General features: G+C 46.0%; 3 protein-coding genes across 6 annotated transcripts in view; all 3 read right to left on the bottom strand.

Moving 5' to 3' along the window:
• HOXA3 (homeobox A3) overlaps positions 1–23,173 on the bottom strand; it is a 44,341-nt gene that overhangs the window by 13,667 nt on the left and 7,501 nt on the right. Inside the window, exons 2-3 of one of the 3 annotated variants that reach the window (XM_081282989.1) lie at positions 19,281–19,382; positions 1,878–1,960 (exon numbers count right to left, since the gene is read on the bottom strand). The gene's annotated coding sequence lies outside the window, so the exon portion shown is untranslated. Of the gene's footprint in view, positions 1–1,877; positions 5,679–6,140; positions 6,278–19,280; positions 19,383–23,173 lie in introns of those variants that run through there. The other 2 variants (XM_081282988.1, XM_081282987.1) reach the window with 2 other exon arrangements.
• Positions 5,803–23,136, bottom strand: HOXA5 (homeobox A5; the record flags this gene model as incomplete). 2 transcript variants are annotated; one of them, XR_014020710.1, is made up of 4 exons in its annotated part: positions 5,803–6,334; positions 19,281–19,382; positions 20,956–21,267; positions 22,242–23,136. XR_014020710.1 is itself a non-coding variant. In XM_081282991.1 (2 exons), the coding sequence occupies 2 exons, from the start codon at positions 23,134–23,136 to the stop codon at positions 21,017–21,019; spliced, it is 1,146 nt and encodes a 381-aa protein (XP_081139117.1). In that variant the 3' UTR covers positions 20,232–21,016. The 2 variants fall into 2 exon arrangements, 1 of the variants encoding a protein (XP_081139117.1); XM_081282991.1 differs by lacking the exons at positions 5,803–6,334; positions 19,281–19,382 and having other exon boundaries at positions 20,232–21,267.
• HOXA4 (homeobox A4) lies at positions 7,775–10,136 on the bottom strand. Its single transcript, XM_081282992.1, has 2 exons — positions 9,369–10,136; positions 7,775–8,817 (listed from the first exon to the last, which is right to left on the bottom strand). The coding sequence occupies exons 1-2, from the start codon at positions 9,994–9,996 to the stop codon at positions 8,471–8,473; spliced, it is 975 nt and encodes a 324-aa protein (XP_081139118.1). The 5' UTR covers positions 9,997–10,136; the 3' UTR covers positions 7,775–8,470.

Genomic DNA, 23,173 nt, shown 5'->3' with positions numbered 1-23,173 from the left:
TTAATGCCAGCAGGGCCCAGAAGCATCTCAGCTCAATCCTAGAGCCTGTATGCAGTTACCATCCCAGTTAACAATCGAACTGCTGTTTAAAAATTAACATGAAGCACTTGAGATGCAGTGATTTGGTAGGATGAGAAGGGAAAAGGAAAGCCAAAAGAACTTAACTTTTGAGGTAAAAATGACACCCCCCCACCCCTACAAGAGAGATTTTGAGCTGGGCAATTCACAGAAGACCCAACAGCTGAGAGTCTTCCTTCACCACTCTGAATTCTGTTTTCCTAGAGCCAAGCTATAAGCCTTTTAAAACCTCAGCTACCAATCTCCCTCCACTCACCCCACTAGCCTCCAACTTGACCAGGCTGTGATCCAGGCCACCAGCCAAAATAGGAAGAAAGTTGGCTTGGAAGGAGCAGGCAACCAAGGATACAGACCCTTAGTCAATATTTGCAAGGCTGTTAGCAGATTAGCTATATCTATACTCAAATACTGCAATCTGATAACTCTATCAAAACTACACTCAACATTTTTGTTGACTCTATTGGTTTTGCCACTCAGCATCAGGTCTCAGCCCACTGAGTGTGTGTGTGTGTGTGTGTGTGTGTGTGTGTGTGTGTAGATGATAGATTAACATGAGATATTATTTAACATGAGATATTCCCTGTGGTTGCAACTGCAGTATAAATGGGCTCCAAATTCTCTGGATATGTGTATCATATTATACACATGGCCCCAAACTCTTGCAGCTATTATACCTGCAATTGTTCTGTTGTTTGCAGAAATGCAAATCATGTATACACACCGAGTTGCAAGTTCCTAAACTGTTCCATCTATATTTGATATGAACCGATATACAGTTGCTGAGAAAATATTATTACTATTATTCTGTTTACTTCCTATCTGATAAAATAATAATTTTATCTAGAGCACCATACCACCACTGAATAGCATGTTGCAATTAATTAACAAGTTGATATCTATCTGGGGAGCAAATTTTAGGGAGCACTTAGACCTAAGGAATAGAAAACAAAATTTCAAAAACTCTTTTAAAATAAGTAATTCCTGAAACAATAAAGCAAATTCATTTGTTCATACCAAGCTTCTGAAAGCTATTCCAGCAGCCCCTCCCCCAAACAGGCACATAATTTATGGATCTTTTACAAGGTAATAAACCACAGTAATTACCTCCCTGCATCCCAAACTAAGAGAACAAATTAAGTCAGAACTTGAAAAGAATTTTAAAGAGTTTTTCCTTGTTCCAAATAGGAAAAGAAAATGTTAGGATTAGAAAGCGGTAGTTTTTCCTGTAGGAAGAACCGTGGGTCAGCCCTGATGAAAAGCTGAAGGAGATCCGTTGGCTCCAAAGACCTACACATTCAAATACAGTGACTTCTCTCACTGGATAGGAAAAAGAATCAGTGAAACTGCAAGGCACTGAGACAAGTTTCCTCAACCCCGAGAGCTGGTGTTTCCAAACTCACAGCCCCAGTGCAGCTGCCTCGGAAGAAAAGGGGAGCAGCCCACGCAGCCGCCACTGCGCCCATGGCCTCTACTTGCTTTTACCTTGCAGTTCCTTGTGTGTTTTACAGGAAGACACAAACACCCCCTCTGGCTCCCTCCACCCCATCTTTGGCTTCTGCAACCGCTCAACTCCTTCAGCTTATCTGCTGGCTTTAGGGCAGACTCTTTGTCTGCTTCAAGTCCCGCATTGTCGGGCTGTGCAGCTAAAGGGAAGCCTGCTCCCAAACTCCTCCAAAGTTAAATATTGACCAGAATCTCTTTCAACCAGCTGTAGTTGCCAGGAGCTGGGGAAGGACAAACTCCTCCCAAATGCCTGGTGCAAAGTCCTGCTCTGGGAAGAGTTTTGGCAGAACGCTTACCTCCAAAGATGTTTAAATCTGAACCAGGAATTGTCTCCAACTCCAGGCGCTCAGGGAATCTCCTTTTCCGGTGTCCAGGCGGTCTGTGGACAAATAAACAGCAGAGGGTGAACGGTCGCTGCGAAGAAAGGGAGTCGGATGATCGGAGTTGGAAATGCGGCCTGCGCGGGCGCCAGGGTGGCCCCGGGGGTGACGCCGACACGGAGGAGTCGCCAGGGCACTCGTCCATGCGACGCGTTCATAGCTCGAAATGTTCCAGTCTACAAATGGCCCGAAGATGGTGATTTATTTCTGTAAAATAAATACATACTCCATCTCCACATCCACACTCTCTCCTTTTTCTTTCTTTTTTGGGAGAGGAGGGAGAAGAAAATGGACAGAGAAGGAAGATAGGTGAAGAGGCTTTGCTGGTCGCATTGGTTCCTCTGGGAGAGCTCCTCGGGCACCCCGACTTGGGGAATGTGAATGCACGCTTTATTTTCTTTTGCTAACAAAGGGAAGCCTTGTCTGGAAGCATTCAATCACAGACTCTCCAGAAACCTCACTAATAGCATTCATTTCTGTTGGCGCGAAATCAGACCCCAGCTCAGTCCACAAACTAGAGACAGTCTTGGGAGGTTTTGTCCTCAGGTTCATTCAAGTACTAGACCAGCCACTTCTTGGTTCTGGTGGGCTGGCAGAACTACCCAAGCACCCACTTCTCAGAGCCAGTCAAACACTTCTGCTGGAAATGGGCAAAGCCAGGGCTCTGGGCAATATTAATATTCTAGTATTAGATCAGGGGGCCTACTCCTGCCCTGCCCTGCCCTGCCCTGCCCTGCACAACAGCCACAGCTGGCTCAACTCTGTAGTACTGCTTCAACCTCATTGGTAACAATATTTGCAACTCTCTTACACTTTTACCAGCAATCATGGGTTGTAGAGACCTCAGCCAACTTTCTGGGGTGAGAGTTGCTGGGGAAGGAGCAGAGAATCATCCCAGAGCTCTAGGCTCTGGTTGCGAGAAGTTCTACCCTCTACTTGGACTCTCCGCAGGGCATTTGCTTCTACAGCCCTAACCCTGAACCCATTCCTCTTTAATCCAGACCTAGATAACTTCCCACATTGCAGCTTGGTTCAAATTCATCCTCCACTGTCTCCTACCTCCAAGTAATCCTGCTGAGAGCACTAAGAGGGACTACCAAATAGCTGACAAGCCTCCTGACCCCTGGCTTCACAGCCCACTAGCATGCTGAACAAGTAGCAGCAAACTGGCAGCTGCCTTCTGCCACTACTAGACTCATAGCCTTTACTCTTAGTCTGGTACTTGGGACTCAGAAACCATGCTGGGCCCCTTTCTCTTGTTCAAACTCTCACTGTTGCCTTCATTGGGACTACCCTTGTCCTTAGGGCTCCTATGTGACCCTGGGCAGGGTGGAATTCAGCCATCTTGCACTTTGCCACTCAATTTCACCCCAGAAAGAGACACGCTATGCCACGACTTACCACCACCACCCTGCTCCAGGCTTAGGAGTATTGCAATTATTATTATTATTGCTATTTCCTTATCCCCAAGTCTGATATTCATGGCTATTATTCCCCATAAATCTTTTAGACTAATAAATCACAGAAAGATGTTGCCTAGGTCTCTTGCTCTACAATGGCTGCCACCACTGCTGTGGCCCCTCTCTACGTTTTTGGCATTGGCTTGCTTCCTAGCTTGCCCAGCGCGGGTGATTTATGAACGCCGGGAAAATTGAACAAAGCCGCTCGCCCGTCCTGTGGTATCTCTGCAGCCTTCCCCAGCATGAATCAGAACATTACCAACTGTCTGCGCATCCGTCCCACTTCATCACCAAAGCCAGGATGTGACCGCAAAAAGCACAAGCCTGAACTCACGTTTCACCAGATGCAGTGTGCTCCCTGGACCCGCAGAAACCCTGAAGAAAAGAAAAGCCCCAGGACCCAGCAAGGGCCTGCCAGCTCTGGTTCTCCACACTGAAGGGTTCTTTCCTGCCTTCCTGAAGGAGTTAAAAACCTTTGGAGATAAATTTGAGAGTTATATATTTAAAAATCAAATAGGAAGTTGGAGTCTCACTTCTGAGAGATTCATTCCTAGTGAGGCCCTGACGACTCCGATCCATTCCTGATGATCTGCATTAATTATTTAATGAGTCACGTGATCTCAAAGATTACAATTTCAATATCTCCCTGGAACAGGCGCTACACCTTTATCAGCTGCAGCCAGGATGCTTGTTTGGCTTTTTTGCTCCCCAGGCTTCAGGAGTGCATTCACCCTTGCCCTGATCCAGCAAGTGACTGCCGAGGAAGTAACAAGAGAGAAAATGAAATTGGTTATTCTGCATTGTAGACAGTGGGGAACCCACTGCTCTCTCTGGCACCCTGACATCCATTACATCCTGAATCTAGCAGTCAACCACCTGTCTGATCACCAAGAGTAGGGCAGTTTGGTTACATAATATACCAGGGCAGCTTTGATAGTGCATCAGGCAAGAACTTACCTTCTTCCAGGCTATACACACCTGTGGCCTTGCACATCAAGTATAAGCCTAAATGTATACCTTCCATTCCTGGAAGAATAACCTCAGCAGAGGGGAAAATGCCTGTACTTACTCTCATCTTCCGTGAGAGCAAAGGCTCTATTCAACCTACCCACTCATTTACACAAGGAACATCAGGATGGGAGATTATTCAGCTGCCTCAGTTTCCTCATTTGTGTAAATTGAAAAGATTGATCAAAAATGGTCTCCAGGTCTCTTTCAATTTGGGATCTCTTTCATCTTCAAAAATCAATCCTAGAGAGAAAGGGGCTGCTTCATAAGTCTGGAACTTTCAGAAGAAGGATGCCAAGAGTTCCAAGCCAGAAGCTGCAGACTAGATTTCCTGACAGCCCCAGCCACCTCCCTGATGCTACCAAGGAGATAAACCACACATCTTCTCCTCCTTCTGTTGTTTCCAGCCCATACTCTTTGAGGTACAAAGCCATTTTTTTCCAGTGTGTAATATAGAGAAGGGTTGCCAGGAGCAGCACTTGGAAAAGGTTGAACCTATGTTCTTCAACATAGGAGTGTGCCTAGGTATGTAGAGACCAAGCCTGGCTGAGGGTGGCCTATTTTGTACACAGAACCTATGCATTTGAATGGGGAGCTTCAGATTTCTATTGCATTTGTTCTTTGGGATTTTTCTTTCCTTCCATTTTAAAGAGTCCCTGATCTATTTCTGTGTTGGAACTGTTAGAAAATAGCCATCAGTGACAAGAACAACAGATTTGGAAGCTCAGGGGAACAGGTGGATGCAGGAGAGATGATGATACCCACCCTATGGGGAGAAGGGTGAGAAATGGGGGGAAAGGGGCACCTTGGGACAGGTGGATATAAAGGCAGAGACACTGCAGTAGGCCTGTCCCCATATATCTAAGTAATCTTCCCAAGAGCTCCATCCTGGGTATTAAGTACTCTACTATGCCTGTCACAGTTGAATTCCTGCTGTAATAAAACACCGGGTATATCGTAGATTTCAGCAAAATCAGGGAAGAAAGCCTGCAAAGTGCCATTTTTCTTCAAGGGGGAGAGTGTTAAGTACTTAATTCAAACTGTGACCATTAAAGTGTCTCCTATCCTATTTAGGTTGATTTCAGATGTTGACAAAACTTTTATCTCCAAAGTCATGCACAACTTGGCTCTGTGACTAAAGCAGATGAGTGTGTATTGAAGGGAGGGAGGGAGGAAAAGGGAGGGAACAGGAGAGCATGTGTAAGGGTCATTTTGTTAGGAGAATTATAGAGCTTACACAAAATACTGTCTTTAAAGGTCAAGGGTTTTAGGGGCTAGCATGGTTTGCCTTTAAAAAAGACAATTAATGAGATAGAAAATTTGTCCTCTCAGTGAACTCTTATGGTTGCCCTAGCAAAGGGCAGACAATGCAGGATTTTGAAACACAAAGTGAGATTTTTCCAAGCTGTTATAACAAGCTTCTTTTAAGGCCAAACCTGAAGCAGACAAAACAGTGCAAAGAAATGGCATAATCATTTGGATTACTTCCGATGATTTTGGTTTTATAAACCTCACCAATACCTTAATAATCAATACATTTTGGGCAAAAGTGCCACTTTGTCCTGGAATATCAGAAAAATTATCTCAGTCCTCTCTTCCTTTTCTGGATATAAAAGCAAATGAAAGAAAGACATCCATTTTACCTCTATATCCAACATGGAGCTAAATTACCCAAACCCTTCCTCCCCACAAAGGAAATATAAGTATTTACCTTAAATGATGATAATCTGCCATTTGAGGTTTTGCAGCTTGACACTCAATTTCCACCAAGAGTTTAGGCTTTTTTTTTTTTTTTTTTTTTGAGCAGACAACCAAGATGCTGTGTTTTTGCCTGAGACCACATTATTTGCAAGAAGATCCCTCTCTCCTTCACAGACTTTTCCCAGAGAATGCCTTTCAGAATTGCTGTTGAATTACAAAGAAGTATTTATTGTATGAGGTGATTAATGATTCCTGGGAAAATTGCTATTTTCAGCGTGATTTAATTTCGTTTTACAAGTACGTGTAGTAGGGGGAGGGTTAATAAGTTTCAGCAGCAGTTGCACTGCTTCCAGAAAAGCCTGGCACCCGTTCACACCTTATAAAATGCACTTTATGCTAGTTTTTTTTTTTTCCTGACATGGTGTATTTGTTTGCCCCTGAATTTTTCTTGACCCCTCAGAGACTGGTGCCTATCACTTTTCTGTCTCAAATCTGGTTTGTTTGTAGGTTAAGAACAGATCAACCCTGCTTATATCACACACAAGGCGGCAGGGGTGAAAGGGGTACCAGCACCAATACTGTACCCTGCTGATGGAAAATTGGGTTTAAGAGTCCTCAGATGTTGTACAGGTAGGTGAACACCCGCTCCCATCTCTGTTACATTACTTCATGACCTAAAAACTTCACTTTTTCAAGGACAGATGACAGTTTTACTCTTCTTGCATCAGTATGCATCATCATCATTTCTGTATCTTTCTATAGGGTACTCTCTGCCTTGAGTGCAACCTGGACTCAGTATACAAATACTAGAGTTATAGAGATCAAGAAGTGAGTTTTAATTTTCAACCTTTTGGATCTAGTTCTAGGAATTAAGCAGAAAGATCCCAAAGCATTTGAGGAAAGTGACCCTCGGTTCAGAATTTGGCTTTATTCCAGCAGTGAACTCTTCCAGGTCTACTTTGCTTGAGGTACATTTTGGGGTGTCAATATGCTTTTATTTCCTCAGAAGATGTTTTGGAGGATGTACTGGGGAAAATCTCTTTTATTTTGAAAGTTCTTCTTAAATAAAAGAGAAACAAGCGAACAAAAATACCCAAGCTATACTTGGTGATGAGGTTCTTACAACCAGCCTAGAAAGCGATCTCAACCCTTTGCACAAACTATTTTTTTTATCTCCAGGGAAACAGGCAGATTAAATGGGAAGGTGCAACAAATACCAAAGGGACCACTTCTTTCCAAGTGTGCTCAGAGTTCAGTGTGTAGAACAGCTGCAGAAACTCCTGGGCCCCCGCTGCACTGCATGGTTTCACCTTTCATTGCAGGGAAGGACACGTTTCTATGCCTTACAGAGACTTGAAACCTGAAATCCTGGCCAAGTTTGGGAAGAAGAGGAGCCCTCTCAGAGCTCAAGAGCCTTCCTGCTCTTTGGAACATTTCCACAGCGGGTCAAGCCTGACAAGAGTTCAACTCAAGTTGACAACACACACACACACACACACACACAAATTATGTGATCAGTCAGAATCTATGTTACATAGCTCAAGCCATCTACAAGGTTTTTACATGCAAGGGCAAACACTTCAATCCAGAAGTTTTTTTATTATTATTTTTTAATGAAAAGTTTAGGAAACACATACATCTGTCTTTTAGTTTTTAATGTTTTTTAAAACAAAGTTTATTCTTGGCACATGGCTTTCTATACAGCCATATCACAATTTGTACAGTTGCACATGGATCTAAATGCATTCCCCTCTCCCTGGAGATTGTGCCCCTGAATAAGACAGTATCTCTTTAACAATATTTTAAATAAATGCAAGGAAGGGAAACTAATGGGCACACCTACCATCACACCTACACATTTTGAGAATTAAATAATCGTGTGAGGCCCACAATGTCCACTCATTTATTCAGTTCAATACACGGTTTGTATGAGCTGCCCTAATGGAGAAGGAGGAGGTAAAGAGGGTGGGAAAAGGTCTGTTTTCCTCTTGCAACAAATATACAAGTACATTGTCTCCAGTCAGTATGTTATGTCCAGCTGACTTTAGACATCTTAAATATATGCGATGCCAAGTAGTTCTTCTCAGGTATACAAACCCAGGCCAGCAGGTTGTGCCACCAAGCAGCAACCTGGACAAGTGTCCTCTCTTGGGTGGCAATCAGCACACACTCTTCCTGGGAGTAATGTCTTCTTTTTTGGTTATCCTTTTCATCAAGTTGGGCTTTGTTTTGGTGTCTGTTATGAACCAGATGGGGAGAGAGGGATGGAGAAATGGGCAGGAGCAGAGAGAAGAAAAACAGGTAAGGGACGGACAAGAAACTGACTAGGTCTCTAGAACATTATATGGAAGAGGGAATGGGTGTGGAGGAACCAGGAAGAGAGTGAGGATGAGGGTGTGGGCTCTGAGTTTGTGCTTTTCCTGGCGGGCCAGCAGAGGTCGAGGCCGGGTTGGAGGTTCGCATCTTGGTGTTGGGCAGTTTGTGATCTTTCTTCCACTTCATTCTCCGGTTCTGAAACCAGATCTTGACCTGGCGTTCGGACAAGCAGAGAGTGTGGGCGATCTCGATGCGGCGCCGCCGGGTCAGGTAGCGGTTAAAATGGAACTCCTTCTCCAGCTCCAAGACCTGCTGCCGGGTGTAGGCGGTTCGAGAGCGTTTGGGCTCCCCTCCATTATAACTGGGATTGACTGAATGCCCAGAACCCCGAAGAAGGCGGCCAAGGAGGAGGAAGTGGAAGAGCGGGAAAGGAGGAGGAGAGAGAAGATAGGGTGGGGAAGAGCAATTGGACATCATCATTATATAATAACCTGACATCAAGTTCACGCAAGATACATAAAACGGCAAAGAAAATGTTTCACAGGCTATTGACAACGGGAAACACCCGAGAGCCATAAAGAATGGTGCTGGGCATTCGGGCTGAAGAAAAGCTTCAAAGACACATGGCCCGAAGCCTCTGCCAGGGCAATTAAATTTATGGGGGCTATAATTACTGCCCTAACAGTTTGGCGTCTCGTAAATCTCCGATAAAGGGACCCTGGGTACAAAAGGGTTCTCACGTTTGGATCAGGCTGCAGCCTGGCACGCACACACCCATATCCCCCAGCAGCCGGGGCCAGATGGGGGCTCCCCTCCTGAGGCCCCCTTCCCCGGGCCTTTCGCTCCTGACCCCTGTCCCCACCCTCCAACCCTGGTCTGGCCCCAGTCCACCCTTCCGCCCCTTCCCAGCGGCGCCACGTACCGGCGCTGACATGGATCTTCTTCATCCAGGGGTACACCACGGGCTCCTTGCCCTTCAGGCCCGGCGGGCTCTTGTCCGCCAAGAGCAGCGGGCACGCGGGGGCGCTGCCCCCTGTCGGGACGCCTGGAGTGGCGGGGGCTGCCTCGCAGCGCCGCGGGGGCGCAGGGGGCGCAGCGCGGTGTTGCCGGGGAGGTGGTGGCGGGGGCTGCCGCCCAGGTTGCAAAACTTGGCTCGCATGCAGGCCGTGCGCCGGGCCCTTGGCGTGTGCCATGGGCTGCTCCGGCTGTGGTGGCCGCCCGGGGCTAGCGCCGCCGCGGTAGCCATAGGGGTAGGCGGCGTCCGCGGCACCGTGAGTGGGGTAGAGTGCGGCCGCGGGGTAGGCGGGCTCACCGGCGGCCCGCGGCGCGTAGTAGGAGGCAGGGGGTTCACGGCTGCCGCCCGCGTGAGGGAGCTGGGGCTGCTGCTGCGGCAGGTGCTGGGTCGCGGGCGCCGGGGGCTGCTGGTAGCCGGGGCCCCCGCCTGGGCCGCCGTCTCCGCCGCCCGGGCCGCTGTGCTGCGCGTACTCCTCGAAGGGAGGGAACTTGGGCTCGATGTAGTTGGAGTTTATCAAAAACGAGCTCATGGTCATTAATTTGTGAAGTGCAAAAATACTAATTTTTCTCGCGTTGTCGTTTTTCTGGGCTCGCTGAGGCCCCTCCCCCTCTTGCCTCGCTTCCCATCCCCCCTTCCTCTGCGCCCTTCCCCTCCCCCCGCTGTCAAGTGCCCACCCCACCCCCTCCCGCCGACGCCACCACCAAAGTTCGCGCCGCTCCTCCCCCCGCGCGCGCGCCTTCCGCCTAGGCCCCGCGCGCGCTCCGCCCCGCGCCCCACGTGCAACTCCCCCACCAATGGGCGCGCCGCGCGCGCGGACCCGGATCAGGAAACGCGCGGGTGGGTGATGGATGCCACTGTCCGGCTCAGGGAGGGGGAGTGAGCAGGGGCTTCAGTCCTCCAGCCCCCCAATTTGGATTACCGCAGGGAATTCAGGGCCTGTCAGGCTGTAGCTCCCCTGGGCCCTGCGAATGCCCTACTTCTAGCCTAGGCCCCAGGGCAGACTCAGCGCTGATTTCCAGCCCAGTCAGGCCCCGCGTCCTCCAAGGTTCGAGGCCCGCTGCGGGAGGGAAAAGGCGTCGACACCAAGGGGCATCCTGTTTTTTATCATGGCACTGGAATAAAACGAACGTGGCCGACCGACAAATTTTCCCACCCGCTTATTCCTTTCCTACACCCTGCTGACTCGTCCCTATTTTGGGAAGACTGGCAGGAGCTGCAAAGATTAGGTGTGTAGCTGAGAAATCTACACAGGGGTGTACAGCGAAGCCATTCCAGTGTAATCAGACAGACATTTCTTATTTGTTTCCTTTTAAGACAGTCTTTTTGTTTTTACCTTATTAAAAACAAAACAAAACCCACCTTTCTAATAGCATCTTATTTGATGGAGGGGTCGACCTAAGAACTAAACATGCCTGAGTTGACGAAGTGGGATTGTGCAGTGAGACGACGGCTCAAGGATAAGAATGGATAGAAGCAACACTTCCATAAAACCGAGCTTTTAAACAAATAACTTCCTATTTCAGAACAATCCCCAAATAAAAGCAAGCTTAAAATAGAATAAGACCTTTGCCAGATCTGATCCCCAGGGGTCTTTTCCAGATAAGAATTTTGTTTTCTCTTTTGGATGCTGCTTTTTCAGGCTGTAGCTGAGACTAGAGTTATATTTACAGAACAATCTATAATTTCTGAATTGCTGAAAATTAGCATATTAACGATATCAGTAGCTCCGGAAAGGAGGGAAAGGGACTGTTGCCTGCCATTTGGTAATTGAAATTTGATGGGTAAACTAATTATGCCATTATTAACAAATAAATTACTTATTAATTCCACCTAATGTTGATCTTTGAAGTAAATACTGATGCCTTATTCGTAGTGTGTACTTTTCCTTTTGTGAGTACCAGACACAACTAGATCCTCCAGTTTTCAGCCTAGATTAGAGCAGTGCAAACTAGCATAGTCATCATTCTAAAAATAACTTTCATATTGGCAGGCAAAGCAAGGATATTTCAGCTGGTGCACCTTAGTTGATTTTTCAAAGAGCAGTATAAACAGCCTTCTCACAACTGAGTCTGGAACGCAGACAAGGAAAGTTATAGCTTAAGCCTGGAGACACTTCAAAAAGAATGTCAATTTTATCTTCATTTATATCGGTTACTCATATGAGTTACTAAATGCTAGAATATATCTATTTGATGGATAGTCGTTTAATGCTTAGCCACATAAAGCCTATTATATGGGACTAATCTTTTAAACTAATTTAGGAGAAGAGGTTAAAAAAGGGATCATATTAGCTTTCTAACTGGAACCGTCCTGAAGTGGTATAAAGAGCTTTTCCGCATTGGGTGTATGTGTGTGTGAAAAGTGCAGCCCATTGACTTGAGGCACCCTGAATTTTTTTAATGGAATCTGAGCCACAGACAAAAATCAACGCTGATTATAATCTTTAGACATCTTCTCTAGACTCGGTGGGGAAAACCTAGCCTGTGATACAGCAACCTAAACCAATATGTCTTGCCAGCAAGAAAAAAATAATAGGTACCTAGATTGTATACTATGTAATAGAAATAATATACATATAGATAATATGTATTACAAATCTGAGCTCTCTGAGCTTCAAGGGGAGAAAAATCGTGACAAGGAAATCTTGCTCTCCTCAAGTCATCAACCTTGAGTATTAGGGTCTTAACTATGTCTGTTTAATATTATTTATGGACACTAAAACACAAAATTCATGTTGTTTAGCCTCAGAATCTTCTACGAAATTTCTATTTTTAAGTATTAAGGAGACACAGGCACTGTTTGTATATGGATAAGCTAAACCAGCTAACTGTGCCTGTGTTTCGTGTGGTTCTATTACTTTAGGAAGATGGGCTTACACAGAATCCCCCAAGGCCTGTAACTTGTCTTTGCGGGTTCGTATCATAAACACAAACGGAGCCAGGACCACCAAGTGTTATCTCACACACCGACATTTTGACATTTTACTGCAAGATTTATGGCTGTAATAAACAATCCCAGTACCTTTCTGAACCTTCCACAATCTTCCTTTGCAAAAACCATAGCACAATTCCATTGAATCAAATAATCTTTTAAATATGTATATATGTAATTATACATATATGTATATATATTCTAAATCACTTCTTGCCTTTACATAAAATCCAAGACAGCAAAGGAAAAACTAGGAAGATACTAACTCAAAAAAAAGAAAGAAAGAAAGAAAGAAAGAAAGAAAGAAAGAAAGAAAGAAAGAAAGAAAAAACAAAGCCCTGAAGTTTTACCAGCAGCATCTTGCCCGAGAAAAGATGGGATGCCCTGAAATCGAGCAGAGAGGGAGCATGCTAATCTTCACACACCAACTGGCTCCAGTCCCAAGCCGAGTGAAATCTTTATCCTTTCCTTGGGAAACTGGTAAGCATATTTGCTCATTTCCACGTGCAGGGATAACATATATTCCCAACAAAAGCTTTCTTAAAATCCCATTAAGTAAAATAACTTTTCATCATGTCCTCGCATCCCAGATGGAGAAGGAGAGTGAAGGGAGTCCTAGGGAAAGGGAGGGCAAGAGGGAGGCAGTATTTGCAGCTTGGTTTGAATCTGATTTGAATCATTTTGAATATGTTTGGAACAGCCTTTCCTCTTGAATGCAACCCTGTCCCAAGTTTCAAAGTGACCGAACAGTGACACCGTGTGCATTTTGTTTCTTATTAATCTTACACATTGACAGTCTTTGTTAAATCACAAGGCGCGCCCTTCACCAGCCGACATTTTCATATTTGTTAGACGCGCTGACCTGAAGTTCACCTCGGCCTTGGACTTTGCGCTTCTAAAAGGTCTATACAGTGTCTTTTAGAGAGTAGGGTGCTTTGCCCAGGTCACTTCTCAGGAAAAACCAAGGGGGAAAAGCCAAGGGGGGAAAGCAAAGGAAATGTAAACGTTATGGAATGTATTGACTGTATTTGTTCTTTGTTCTTTAGAGGCAGAGCCCCAGACTGTTCTCTATCTGAAGCACATCTTTAGAGCAAACTGGGGAATGGTAGAATTTCAAAATGCCTGATGGTGGCTTTTGAGGGCTTCCCCCCACCTACCCTGAGGCATATGATTGTAAAGGAACAACACGTTACCAGCTATTTGACCAATTAATTGTTTGGGGGGTAATTTCCTTGTAGTAGTTTAAAATAATGAACACAACCCAGACAGAAAACCTAAAATTTATATTAAGATCAGTATTGTATGAGAGGCCTAAATATTGAAATCCTCTGAATACTCTGGAAGCAGTATGCAAGTGCCTTTTTCTTTCCCTTTAAAGAAAGCTGGGAGGTATCTATGGGTATTAAAGCTAAAATGTTTCTAAGGTGTGTTACATGGTTTTAACCAGAAATACAATAGTAAGGTCCTCTACAAGAGACATAGAATTGTCTCAGTAAGAGGGGTTTCCACTTTCTTCATTTCACTAGTCCAGATGTGGTAAAGTGTGTACTGCTGTAACAGTAATCACCACAGTTGTTTCCTTTCTTCTATTTCATCTGGCAAAACCCCATTTGGCTCCAAGCTCTTGGCCAGGGTAGAAACTTTACACATTGCACAGTAGAAGCACCCTTATTACTTCCATGAAGGCAGTGTTTGGGAAATATTTACTTTAATACTGAACATACCTGGCACTGTTAAATCTAATCAACCTGAATATATCAAGATGATCTCAAACATCCTTGCAATAGTCTACATTCTGGGTAGTTGGATTATCTCCAAAATTAAGAAGAAAGACCTAGAAAATATTTTATCTTTCTCTTCTACTTTCCTACATTGATCACTTGAAGGTCAATACATAGAAAAGGAAACCACGTCCCCCAGGAAATAGATTCTAACAGCATCAACACTTAAAACCAACTTAATGCATGAAAAAGAAAATATTGTTTAGTTATTCAGTTGCAACTCACACAGGAGCTATGGTTCCAGCCTGCTTCCATAGTACACTATTCCCTTTCTTTTCTACTTGCCCACTCTTCCTGCTTAGCTTGTTTTCCCCACTCCTTACCCACCACCCCACCCATTTCCACAGGTAATTTTCAAAAGTATATTCTGGAGAACAAAAATCTTATGGCGTGGCCTGGCATTTGTGGATTCCACCTTCTTGCATTCTCTAGTTATTCAATTGTGTCGTAGCATTTGTCTGCATTCAGTTGTGGGTTAATAATAAATATAACAAAAAATTCTTCAACAACATGAATGTTTTCTCCCTGGTGGTGGTGGTGGTAGGAATCCTGTCTCTTTCAAGAGGGTTTCCATGTCTTTCCCTCCTCTTTCAAGCTCTCAGAACTTTGCATTTGGTTTCAGAAAAAGTGTTTTCTATGTTTGAAAATTGCAAAGGATACATTTTGCATGAAGTGCCTGTGTTTGCCCTTTCTCTCCACACTTTTGAGGTCATTATAGGTACTTAAAAAAAACAAAACCTAGCCAATCAAAATCACCTTTATCAAATAAAAGAGGTTTCCTGTTCAGTTCTCTTGCCTTTGTGGGTACAAATGGAACATGGGAAAGTTGCTACATTGTTTCTTAAAGGTACACTGATGAGTTTTTGAACGTTTTTCTTGCTGACAAACCTACAAACCACTCCTGCTCTCCAACATCTAAGGTGTTGGTGTTTCAGAAATCTATGCCTATTTACCTGCTGCTATTCCCTCAGAATGGAAGCAATAATTCAACATGAAATACAGCATGTATTACTCTTGAAAAGAGGAATTTTCTATCCTTTCCTCTGTAATTGAGGTCATTCAACCACTAGGGTTCACCTGGAGTCCATACTGTGATACACGCGTCACTCCGAGCCATTTTATCTTTTGTGCTGATAGTCAAGATCGCAGCTCTAACATTGACATCAAACTCTGTCTGGGCAGATGACTAAGAGTGCTACACAATGTAAACTTTTGACCCTCAACTTTTTGACCTGCAGTTGTAGCACACTAACCACAAAGATACACAAAGCTGAGCTTCTTCTTTCAGGGAGAAGCTCCCCCACCCCAACCCCCTGGATTGAGGATCTTGGGATACTCTGCTTCTTCCACTGCCTTTTGGAACTGGAGGGTGAACTGGATATTTCTGTGTGTTTTTGACTGTATTTCCTGTCAAATTAGTCTGCTACTTATTTTTTGTCAGCACTTACATAGGAACTAGATTAACTTGAAATCATTCATGATTTCAGTAACAAGGTAAATTTGGGTACTTAAAAATTTTTCAAAAAATGAAAGAGAAGATGGGGGGAACTATCAATGGGAAATGGGAACATTTTGTTCTTTATTTAAAAATAAAGACGCAGCCCTAATTGTTTGGGAGAGCTAGCCCAGGCGGGCAAGTTGACTGTGAACTTGTACTAAAGCGTGCTCTGCTGGCGATTCCTAGGGTGTGCAGATTTATCTTCTCTGCATTTACTTAACCCGGCAGTGAACTGCGCGGGCGTCATTTGTTAGGCGATGACAGACTTCACCTCCAGCAAGGGCTGCTTCACAAAATTGCAATAATTACCTAATAACCTTCATAACAAATATTATTATTAAAAAGACCCATTTGTGGGGAAAGGATCTGGTGGGAGAAGGACAAATTTCTTTGTGAAAAAATACCAAACAAAACAAACCTGGGCTGATCTTTTGATTCTGGGGCTTAGAATGGCTAGAATTATGGATCCCTCCCCTATGTGGGTGGGAGCCTAGGCTGACCCCCTCAGCCCATGCCTAGTAGCCCCATTAATAGTTTTGTCATTGACTCCAAGGAAATCCCTCCTTAAAAGCCAAAGGGATGGAACCCACAATGCTCTGCCCTCTTCATGGTGGGCAAACCATGGATAGACCCCCAGCCAAGGCAGGGAGACACTAAGGGCATCTTTCAAGCTAAAATGACAGTCTTCCTCTTATCAGCCCATCTTTTAGGATGTGGCTGTTTGGGTATAATCCTCTCTGAAGTTCAACAAATGAACATGACTGTTTCTGGTAGAAAATTCTAAGACACTCTCCTTGCAGAGCCACCAGCAATGAAGCAGGGGAAAACACAGGAGAAAAGGACTCTTGGCATAATGTTGTGAAAATAGACCATGCAAACCCTAACAAACCCCTAAGTAAGTGTGACCAGAAGCTTCCTATTATATTTATAGGTCAGGAAATATTTTCTCTCAGGTTTGTGGAAACAAATGAGCCCCTGTACATTCCTGCCGCCTTTTCCCTTTACAAGATGAGAAGGAGCATAGACATACTTTTGCCACCGGCTGAGGCTGGATGTCTTCAGTGACAGAGATATTTTTTCCCTAAGTAAGTTACTTTGCAAAAACAACCCCCCCAAAAAAAATAATCACAAAAAGAAATAACTTATCTACAAAATGAGTAGATAACCAGTCATCCTTTTTAGCCAGCTTGCTATGAAATTAGGAAGAAAGAAAAAAATCCCTCTAATAACACTTACATAGGTCCGACTGTATATTGTATTTCTTAAAAAGCCATTTTACTCCATGTGGGTCAACCTGCTCTCTTAAATTCTACTCAAGTTTTGTGAAGATTAAAATAGAAATGGACAAGCTGACAGTATTTATAGCCTATAATTTTTTAAATTAACCAGAAAGATTCTCTTTGTTGTATGGTGCTGGATATGACTCCAACGGTCTTTCTTTCAACCTCTCACCCCAAGTTGGGGTATGCCACCAACATGGTAAAGATAATTTCTTTATGCAAGGTTCTCCGACAAACCTGCCAGGATTTCTGTGACTCTTCTGCTTCTAATTTCAGTCACCAAGGAATCACTCAAGCAAGATTACCAAATAAGTAACCAAAATAGAACCACCACCCAATATTTTGCCAATAAAGAAAAACAGCCATACTAGCAAAAGAAAGGATCCAGAATTCTCAGACCCTACATAGAATTCTTATTCCGGTCGCCACTTAAGATTTGGACACATATGTTAGTGCTATAGTATCCATATCACTTTAATGGGTTACACAAAATGACTTCAGGAATTCTTTATCTTGCCACTATTCATGAAAAGTAGGAGTTAGGTAGGAGGGCTCTAATTTTGCAAAACAAAACAAACTTTCAAGGTTTTGCTTTTGGTATCTCTAACTTTGGGGACAACTGTTGGATTTCCTTTGAGTACAGGTGACCTGTGTAATAAAGTTTGTCAAAATTCCAAATCTATGCCTCAAAATTTTTCTCTTTAACTATTTAGTTAGTATCTCTACCAATAAGCACTTGCAGGAAAGCTGCCCAGCTCCTGAGAGAAAATCAGATCCTGTTTTTTTGTTTCATTTCTCAATGCAGTTAGAGAATTTGGCTTAACTCCTCAGACAGGATTGGGGGAAATCTTCTAGGTCCCTTTTGGGTGCCCACCCAGAAAAAGACACCAAGACAGGCCACTATGTCCCCAGTCACTTGGCTTAGTTGTGCCATTGAAGAATGTAGGGGGCTGGGGCCAGAAGAGGTAGCTGGGACCAAGATGGAATTGTACCCGGGAAAAATTCATTTCACCTTACTTCACCCATTGGTGCAATTTTGGAGACTGTTTTGGAAATCACAGATTATGTAAATTTCCTGGGATCAAACAGAAAGAGCAACTAACAAAAGAGAGGCGGAAATCTCCTACTGACAAACTACCAATTTCTTTCCTAAACTACCCTTTATGATGTGTCAGGAAAAACAACCTAATGGCTCTAGGGACTTTTAAGTTGAGCATTGAAGACACCTCGATTTCCCCCCAAACTTTAGGGCACAGTTTGGAAAAAAAGAATTTGTCTGTATGCTGAGGGGGAGTAAATTGCTCTAATCTTCAGTGTTATCTAGGGGAATGCCTAATTTGCCTTTTGAGGGTCCTGTGTTTTAATTCTACAAAGAAGGAGAGGAAACGGAAAGAAGAGCGGGAGAACGGGCAAGGCGGAAGAAAAGAAAGCGTTTTTAACCCCTTTCAATTAGCCTGGGGATTCAAAGACTAAAGTTAAATCCGGCCATAAAGTTTATTGCTTCAGACTCACAGGCGGGTGAGAACAGTCCCAGAGAAATAAAAAGAACGTGCAGGCAAACAAGGTTCAGGGCCTGGTCCCAGGGGCGGGGGAGGGGGTGCTGAGCCATCCCCCAGGTGGGGACCTAGGGTCCCCCAGCGTCCAGTGGGCTTTAGCAGCCTGGGCTCGGCCTCGCAACCAGGGGCCCAGCCTGGAGGTGCAGCCTGCGCCACGCGGGCCTCAAACGCCCTCCTGCTCTCGCGCGCCAGCCTGAAACCCGGCCCCGAAGGCCGCCGCCTCAATTCAGTCCTGCCAAATGACCCTGGCCCGCGAAGACATATTGCCACAGCCCCATAAGGAATCCCGCCAGAGTCCGCCTCGGCCCTGCCGGGGCCTTTCTTTCAAACTCCGGAGCTCAGCGCAGCCCTTGGCGCCCGCAGCCGGCGCCCCACTGTCTCCCAGCCCCCACCCCAGGGCTCCTCGACCCCCAAAGAGCCCGGAACAGGCCAGGCGCGGAATGGGGAGCGGGCCTGCCAAGACTCCACACGCAGGCCTATTCCCACACAAAAATCATCTTTTTGCACGCCGGCGGGAGCAGCGGAAGTCATTAACATCCGCGGTTGTGCAGCAATTAAAGTTAGGCCTGGGGATGCGGCCGGGCCACAGGCGCTGTTCACTGGGCTGCCTCCGCAAAGCTGGTTTCTTGGCTCTGCTAATTTGAGCAGAGGAAAACTTTGCTGTCCCTTTTTGGATTCAGAGGCAACCTCGGAGAGGAGGTGGGGAGGGAGAGAGAGAAAGTTTTCAGAGCACAAATAAACTTGAAAGAGCTCAGGAAGCAAGCTTACCTTACCTTAACTCGGAGGGAGCCATTTTTCAGAGTTTTGAGAAGTTGTAGTTTGGACACTTCTGGACCTAAAATTGACAATTTGAATGACCAGGAGGCACACGTAGCCTGCAAAAGAGTCAAATGGAGTCCAGCGTCAGTGAGATTATATGTTATGTGGTATATAATGTTGGATGTCAACTCCCCAAAACCATAAAACTTACTTTAATGGCCCCACGTGACGTTTTATAGCCAGTGAGCCGATCTGTCTGTGCTATGGATGATTTTACGATCTAATTCATAGACAAAACCCTATTCATTTGGCACCCAAATGTCATATAGCCGGAACTGGGGCTTATAAAGTTTACTGTTTTATAACTTTTAAAAGGAAAGACGGCATCAGTGTAAGCAGTCGGTAAATGTGCAAATCTCTAGTTGGGCTTTAGCCGCTCTGAGGAGTTTCCCAATCGAGCTAGGATGGGGTAAGTACCTTCCATTTGTAGCAAATTAATTGTAGCAAAAGAAGTCAACTGGGTTCAGGGTGAGGAGTGGGGAAGGGGTGCTGGGATGGGTTAGGGGCAGGGGGTTTGGGGTCCATAACCTGGCATAGCAGTCTCTTCAGCAAGTGGAGGCCTAAGACAGCCTTAGGAAAGAGGCAGGGTCTATGTGGGCCCCAAGGGCGGCTAACAAAGCCCTTGGATTTTTTTCCTTCTTTCTCTCCCTTTTTCTCTTTTTTGTACCCAGCAAGTTAACTTGTTTTCCTCAGAAATGGGCATAGTGGACTTTGGGACAGCTTTGCTTTTCCCACTTTCTGCCCTGAACTTTCTGATGGATCAAAGTTAGGGAGGTAGCTGGTTAGGATGGTCTGAGGCCTCCATGCACAGGCAGGCTGCTCAGGTGGCCTCAGGCTCACCAACTTCCAGGACTGGACAGACAGAAAAGCAGAAAGAGCCGCTCACTGTTTGGCACAAACCAGACCAAGAGAACTTACAATAGAAAGTTTATTTTTTTGTTTCCAGTCAGTATTTTTTCCTTAAAAACAAATACCAAAAAAAAAAAAAAATAGCTGATCACAGTTTGCTTAAACAGCCAGACTTGGACAATATTTGTAACTTTGTTCACAAAAACATACATCACTGAAGCTGAGCTTATAAGAGCCACTTCCAGAGTTCGTGCAAAGGGTCCTACAAAGGCACGCAGGGACACACCGCTTGGAGTCACAGTTTTCGTCACAGAGTCACTAGTCACTACACATCGAACAAGTTAAGTTGTGTCTCATCAAGTCACCTCTACAACAGCATTAATTACACAGGAATATAGGTAGTTTGAATAAAAATATCTTTAACAGCTTGGAGCTATTGAGACAGGAACACTTCCACGCACATGCACAGTTAAACAACTCGAGTGCAACACACAACATTGGCACTAAACGAGGTTGAAGGGGGACTTTTTTGTGTGTTTTTTTCTCTTTTCTTTTTTTGTTATAGTTACTTCAAGTAACACAGCTTGCTTCATATAAATAAGTTAAAACATCTATTTTTTTCAAGACAAAGCCATTCAGGACAAAGAGATGAACAGAAAGCAGATCTACTTATACAGGCGCTATAATGGCAATAAACAGGCTCATGATTAAAAGATGAATTAGGGCAACGAGAACAGGGCTTCTTCACAGAAGGAACACAAGGGAGTTTCAGAAAGTCACCTTAGTACTGACACTATGCGGGATCCGCTAATACTGCTCAGTACTTTAAACGCTCAAATACTCAGGGGCGGAAGGCCCCTCCCGCCGCCGCCATGCTCATGCTTTTCAGCTTATTATCTTTTTTCCACTTCATTCTCCGGTTTTGGAACCAGATTTTAATTTGTCTCTCGGAGAGGCAAAGAGCATGTGCTATTTCAATCCTTCTTCGGCGGGTCAGGTATCGGTTGAAGTGGAACTCCTTCTCCAGCTCCAGAGTCTGGTAGCGCGTGTAGGCCGTCCGGGCCCTTTTGCCTTCCGGGCCGCCTATGTTGTCTGCAACAGAAAAGTCAGCGGTTTAGCCACCAACTCCTCAGTCCTTGGCTTCCAAAGTCCACCAGCTTGACAAGCCAGGGTCCTGAGCAGGGAACCTGGGCAAAAGACTCAACAAGTCCTCCCTCTCTGCCTGTCCACCCTCCCCTCCCGAATTTCCTTCCCTCTTCCTTTCTAGAGAGAAACAATACGATTTGAACTCTGGGAACAATCGGCCCATCATAGGCTGGAACCGTGTCCCGAAGGACCGCCGGGCTTTCCCTCGCCCCTTTTCTGCCCTCTGGCCCTGCCCTGGACACCCCTGTTTGGGGGGCACAGCCCTCATAGGCTGCCCACTCCTCGGAAACCAGCCGAAGTACGGCCCTATTCTGAGTGCCTAAGTGGCCTCCAGGTCACCCTCCCTTAAAGTTCCAGCCGCGAGAGCCGCCTCCTGTTCCATCCTGCATGCTGGGGGCGCCTGCTTTCTTTTTCTTCCTTTCCTCCTCTCTCCCTCTTGCCCCCAAACTTCAGAATCCTGCTGGCCCTCGCCTCGATTATTCCCCCCCAATCCTTTTTGGGGGGCTGTAATTAGTAAGGCTGTTTTCCCAGGGTAGCCCTCCTCATAAATTATCCGACCTGACAAGCCCGATTCACGGCCCCTATTGCCATCCTCTACCTCTCTGCTATCTGCTCGGCTCTCCAGACCCCGTAGCGCATTCAGAGGCGCTGGGGTTTGAGATGGATTTTTCCCCCTTTCTCCCACTTTCAACGTTTAAACTTGCCTGCCCACCAGCTCATTCCCTTACTATCTGCAGCACAGTGTGCTGCTGAAAAGAGGAGGAAGAAGGATGAAGGCAGGGGAAGAATGGCAGGGAGAAGCTCCGGAGGGCTGGGAAAGGCAAGACTAGGAAAGAACCAGAGAGAGAGCGGCAAGGAGAGAGGGGGACCAGGAGCCGCGCCCCCGCGGACGCGTGGATTTAGAAAAAGGCTGGCTTTACCATGACTTATGTGCAGCTTGCGCATCCAGGGGTAGATCTGGGGTTGAGCGGGCGGCGCCGGGCTCGGCTCGCTCTGCGCGCTCGCCTGCTCGCTGCTGGCGGGGGCGTCCTCCTCGGCTCCGGACGCCGTGCCAACCCCCTCTCTGCTGCTGATGTGGGTGCTGCCGGCGTTGGCCGAGGCGCCGCTGGAGTTGCCCAGGGAGTTTTTCCCGCCGTGGTGGCTGTCGCTGCCTGGAGAGGGGGCCACGGCGGAGCAGGGCAGCGGGTCGGGCGGAGGCGAGTGCGTGGACGTGGCCGGCTGGCTGTACCTGGGCTCGGCGGGCGCCGCGCTGGCGCCGGCCGCGTAGCTGCGGGCGCGCTCTCCGGAGCCAAAGTGGCCAGAGCCCGAGCGGCCGACGCTGAGATCCATGCCATTGTAGCCGTAGCCGTACCTGCCGGAGTGCATGCTCGCCGAGTCCCTGAATTGCTCGCTCACGGAACTATGATCTCCATAATTATGCAACTGGTAGTCCGGGCCATTTGGATAGCGACCGCAAAATGAGTTTACAAAATAAGAGCTCATTTGTTTTTTGATATGTGTGCTTGATTTGTGGCTCGCGGTCGTTTGTGCGTCTATAGCACCCTTGCACAATTTATGATGAATTATGGAAATGACTGGGACATGTACTTGGTTCCCTCCTACGTAGGCACCCAAATATGGGGTACGACTTCGAATCACGTGCTTTTGTTGTCCAGTCGTAAATCCTGCCTGATGACCTCTAGAGGTAAACTCGCGCACTAATAGGGGAGTTGGGTGGAGGCGAGAGGGGTGGCGCGCGCGCCTCGGGCGCGTGCCCGCCACCAGCTGCCGCCGTTCAGTCGGACTCGAGCGCCACCCGCTGGAGGCAGGGCGCATCGCTCCGCTTCCGACCCGGGGCTGCAAGGGCCGGGGT

The sequence above is a fragment of the Spermophilus citellus genome (genome assembly GCF_964194105.1).
Source record: "Spermophilus citellus genome assembly, chromosome: 3".
NCBI classification, from domain to species: domain Eukaryota; kingdom Metazoa; phylum Chordata; class Mammalia; order Rodentia; family Sciuridae; genus Spermophilus; species Spermophilus citellus.
The sequence above is the reverse complement of the archived record's forward strand: the minus strand, read 5'-3'. Positions and strand labels throughout refer to the sequence as shown.

What these genes read in the sequence shown, in the direction of transcription:
- HOXA4 (XM_081282992.1), bottom strand. Translation starts at nt 9,996, where the DNA reads ATGACCATGAGCTCGTTTTTGATAAACTCCAACTACATCGAGCCCAAG. An exon ending in GAAGATCCATGTCAGCGCCG is followed by an intron (nt 8,818 to 9,368) that starts GTACGTGGCGCC and finishes CTGGGCATTCAG; the next exon opens with TCAATCCCAGTTATAATGGA.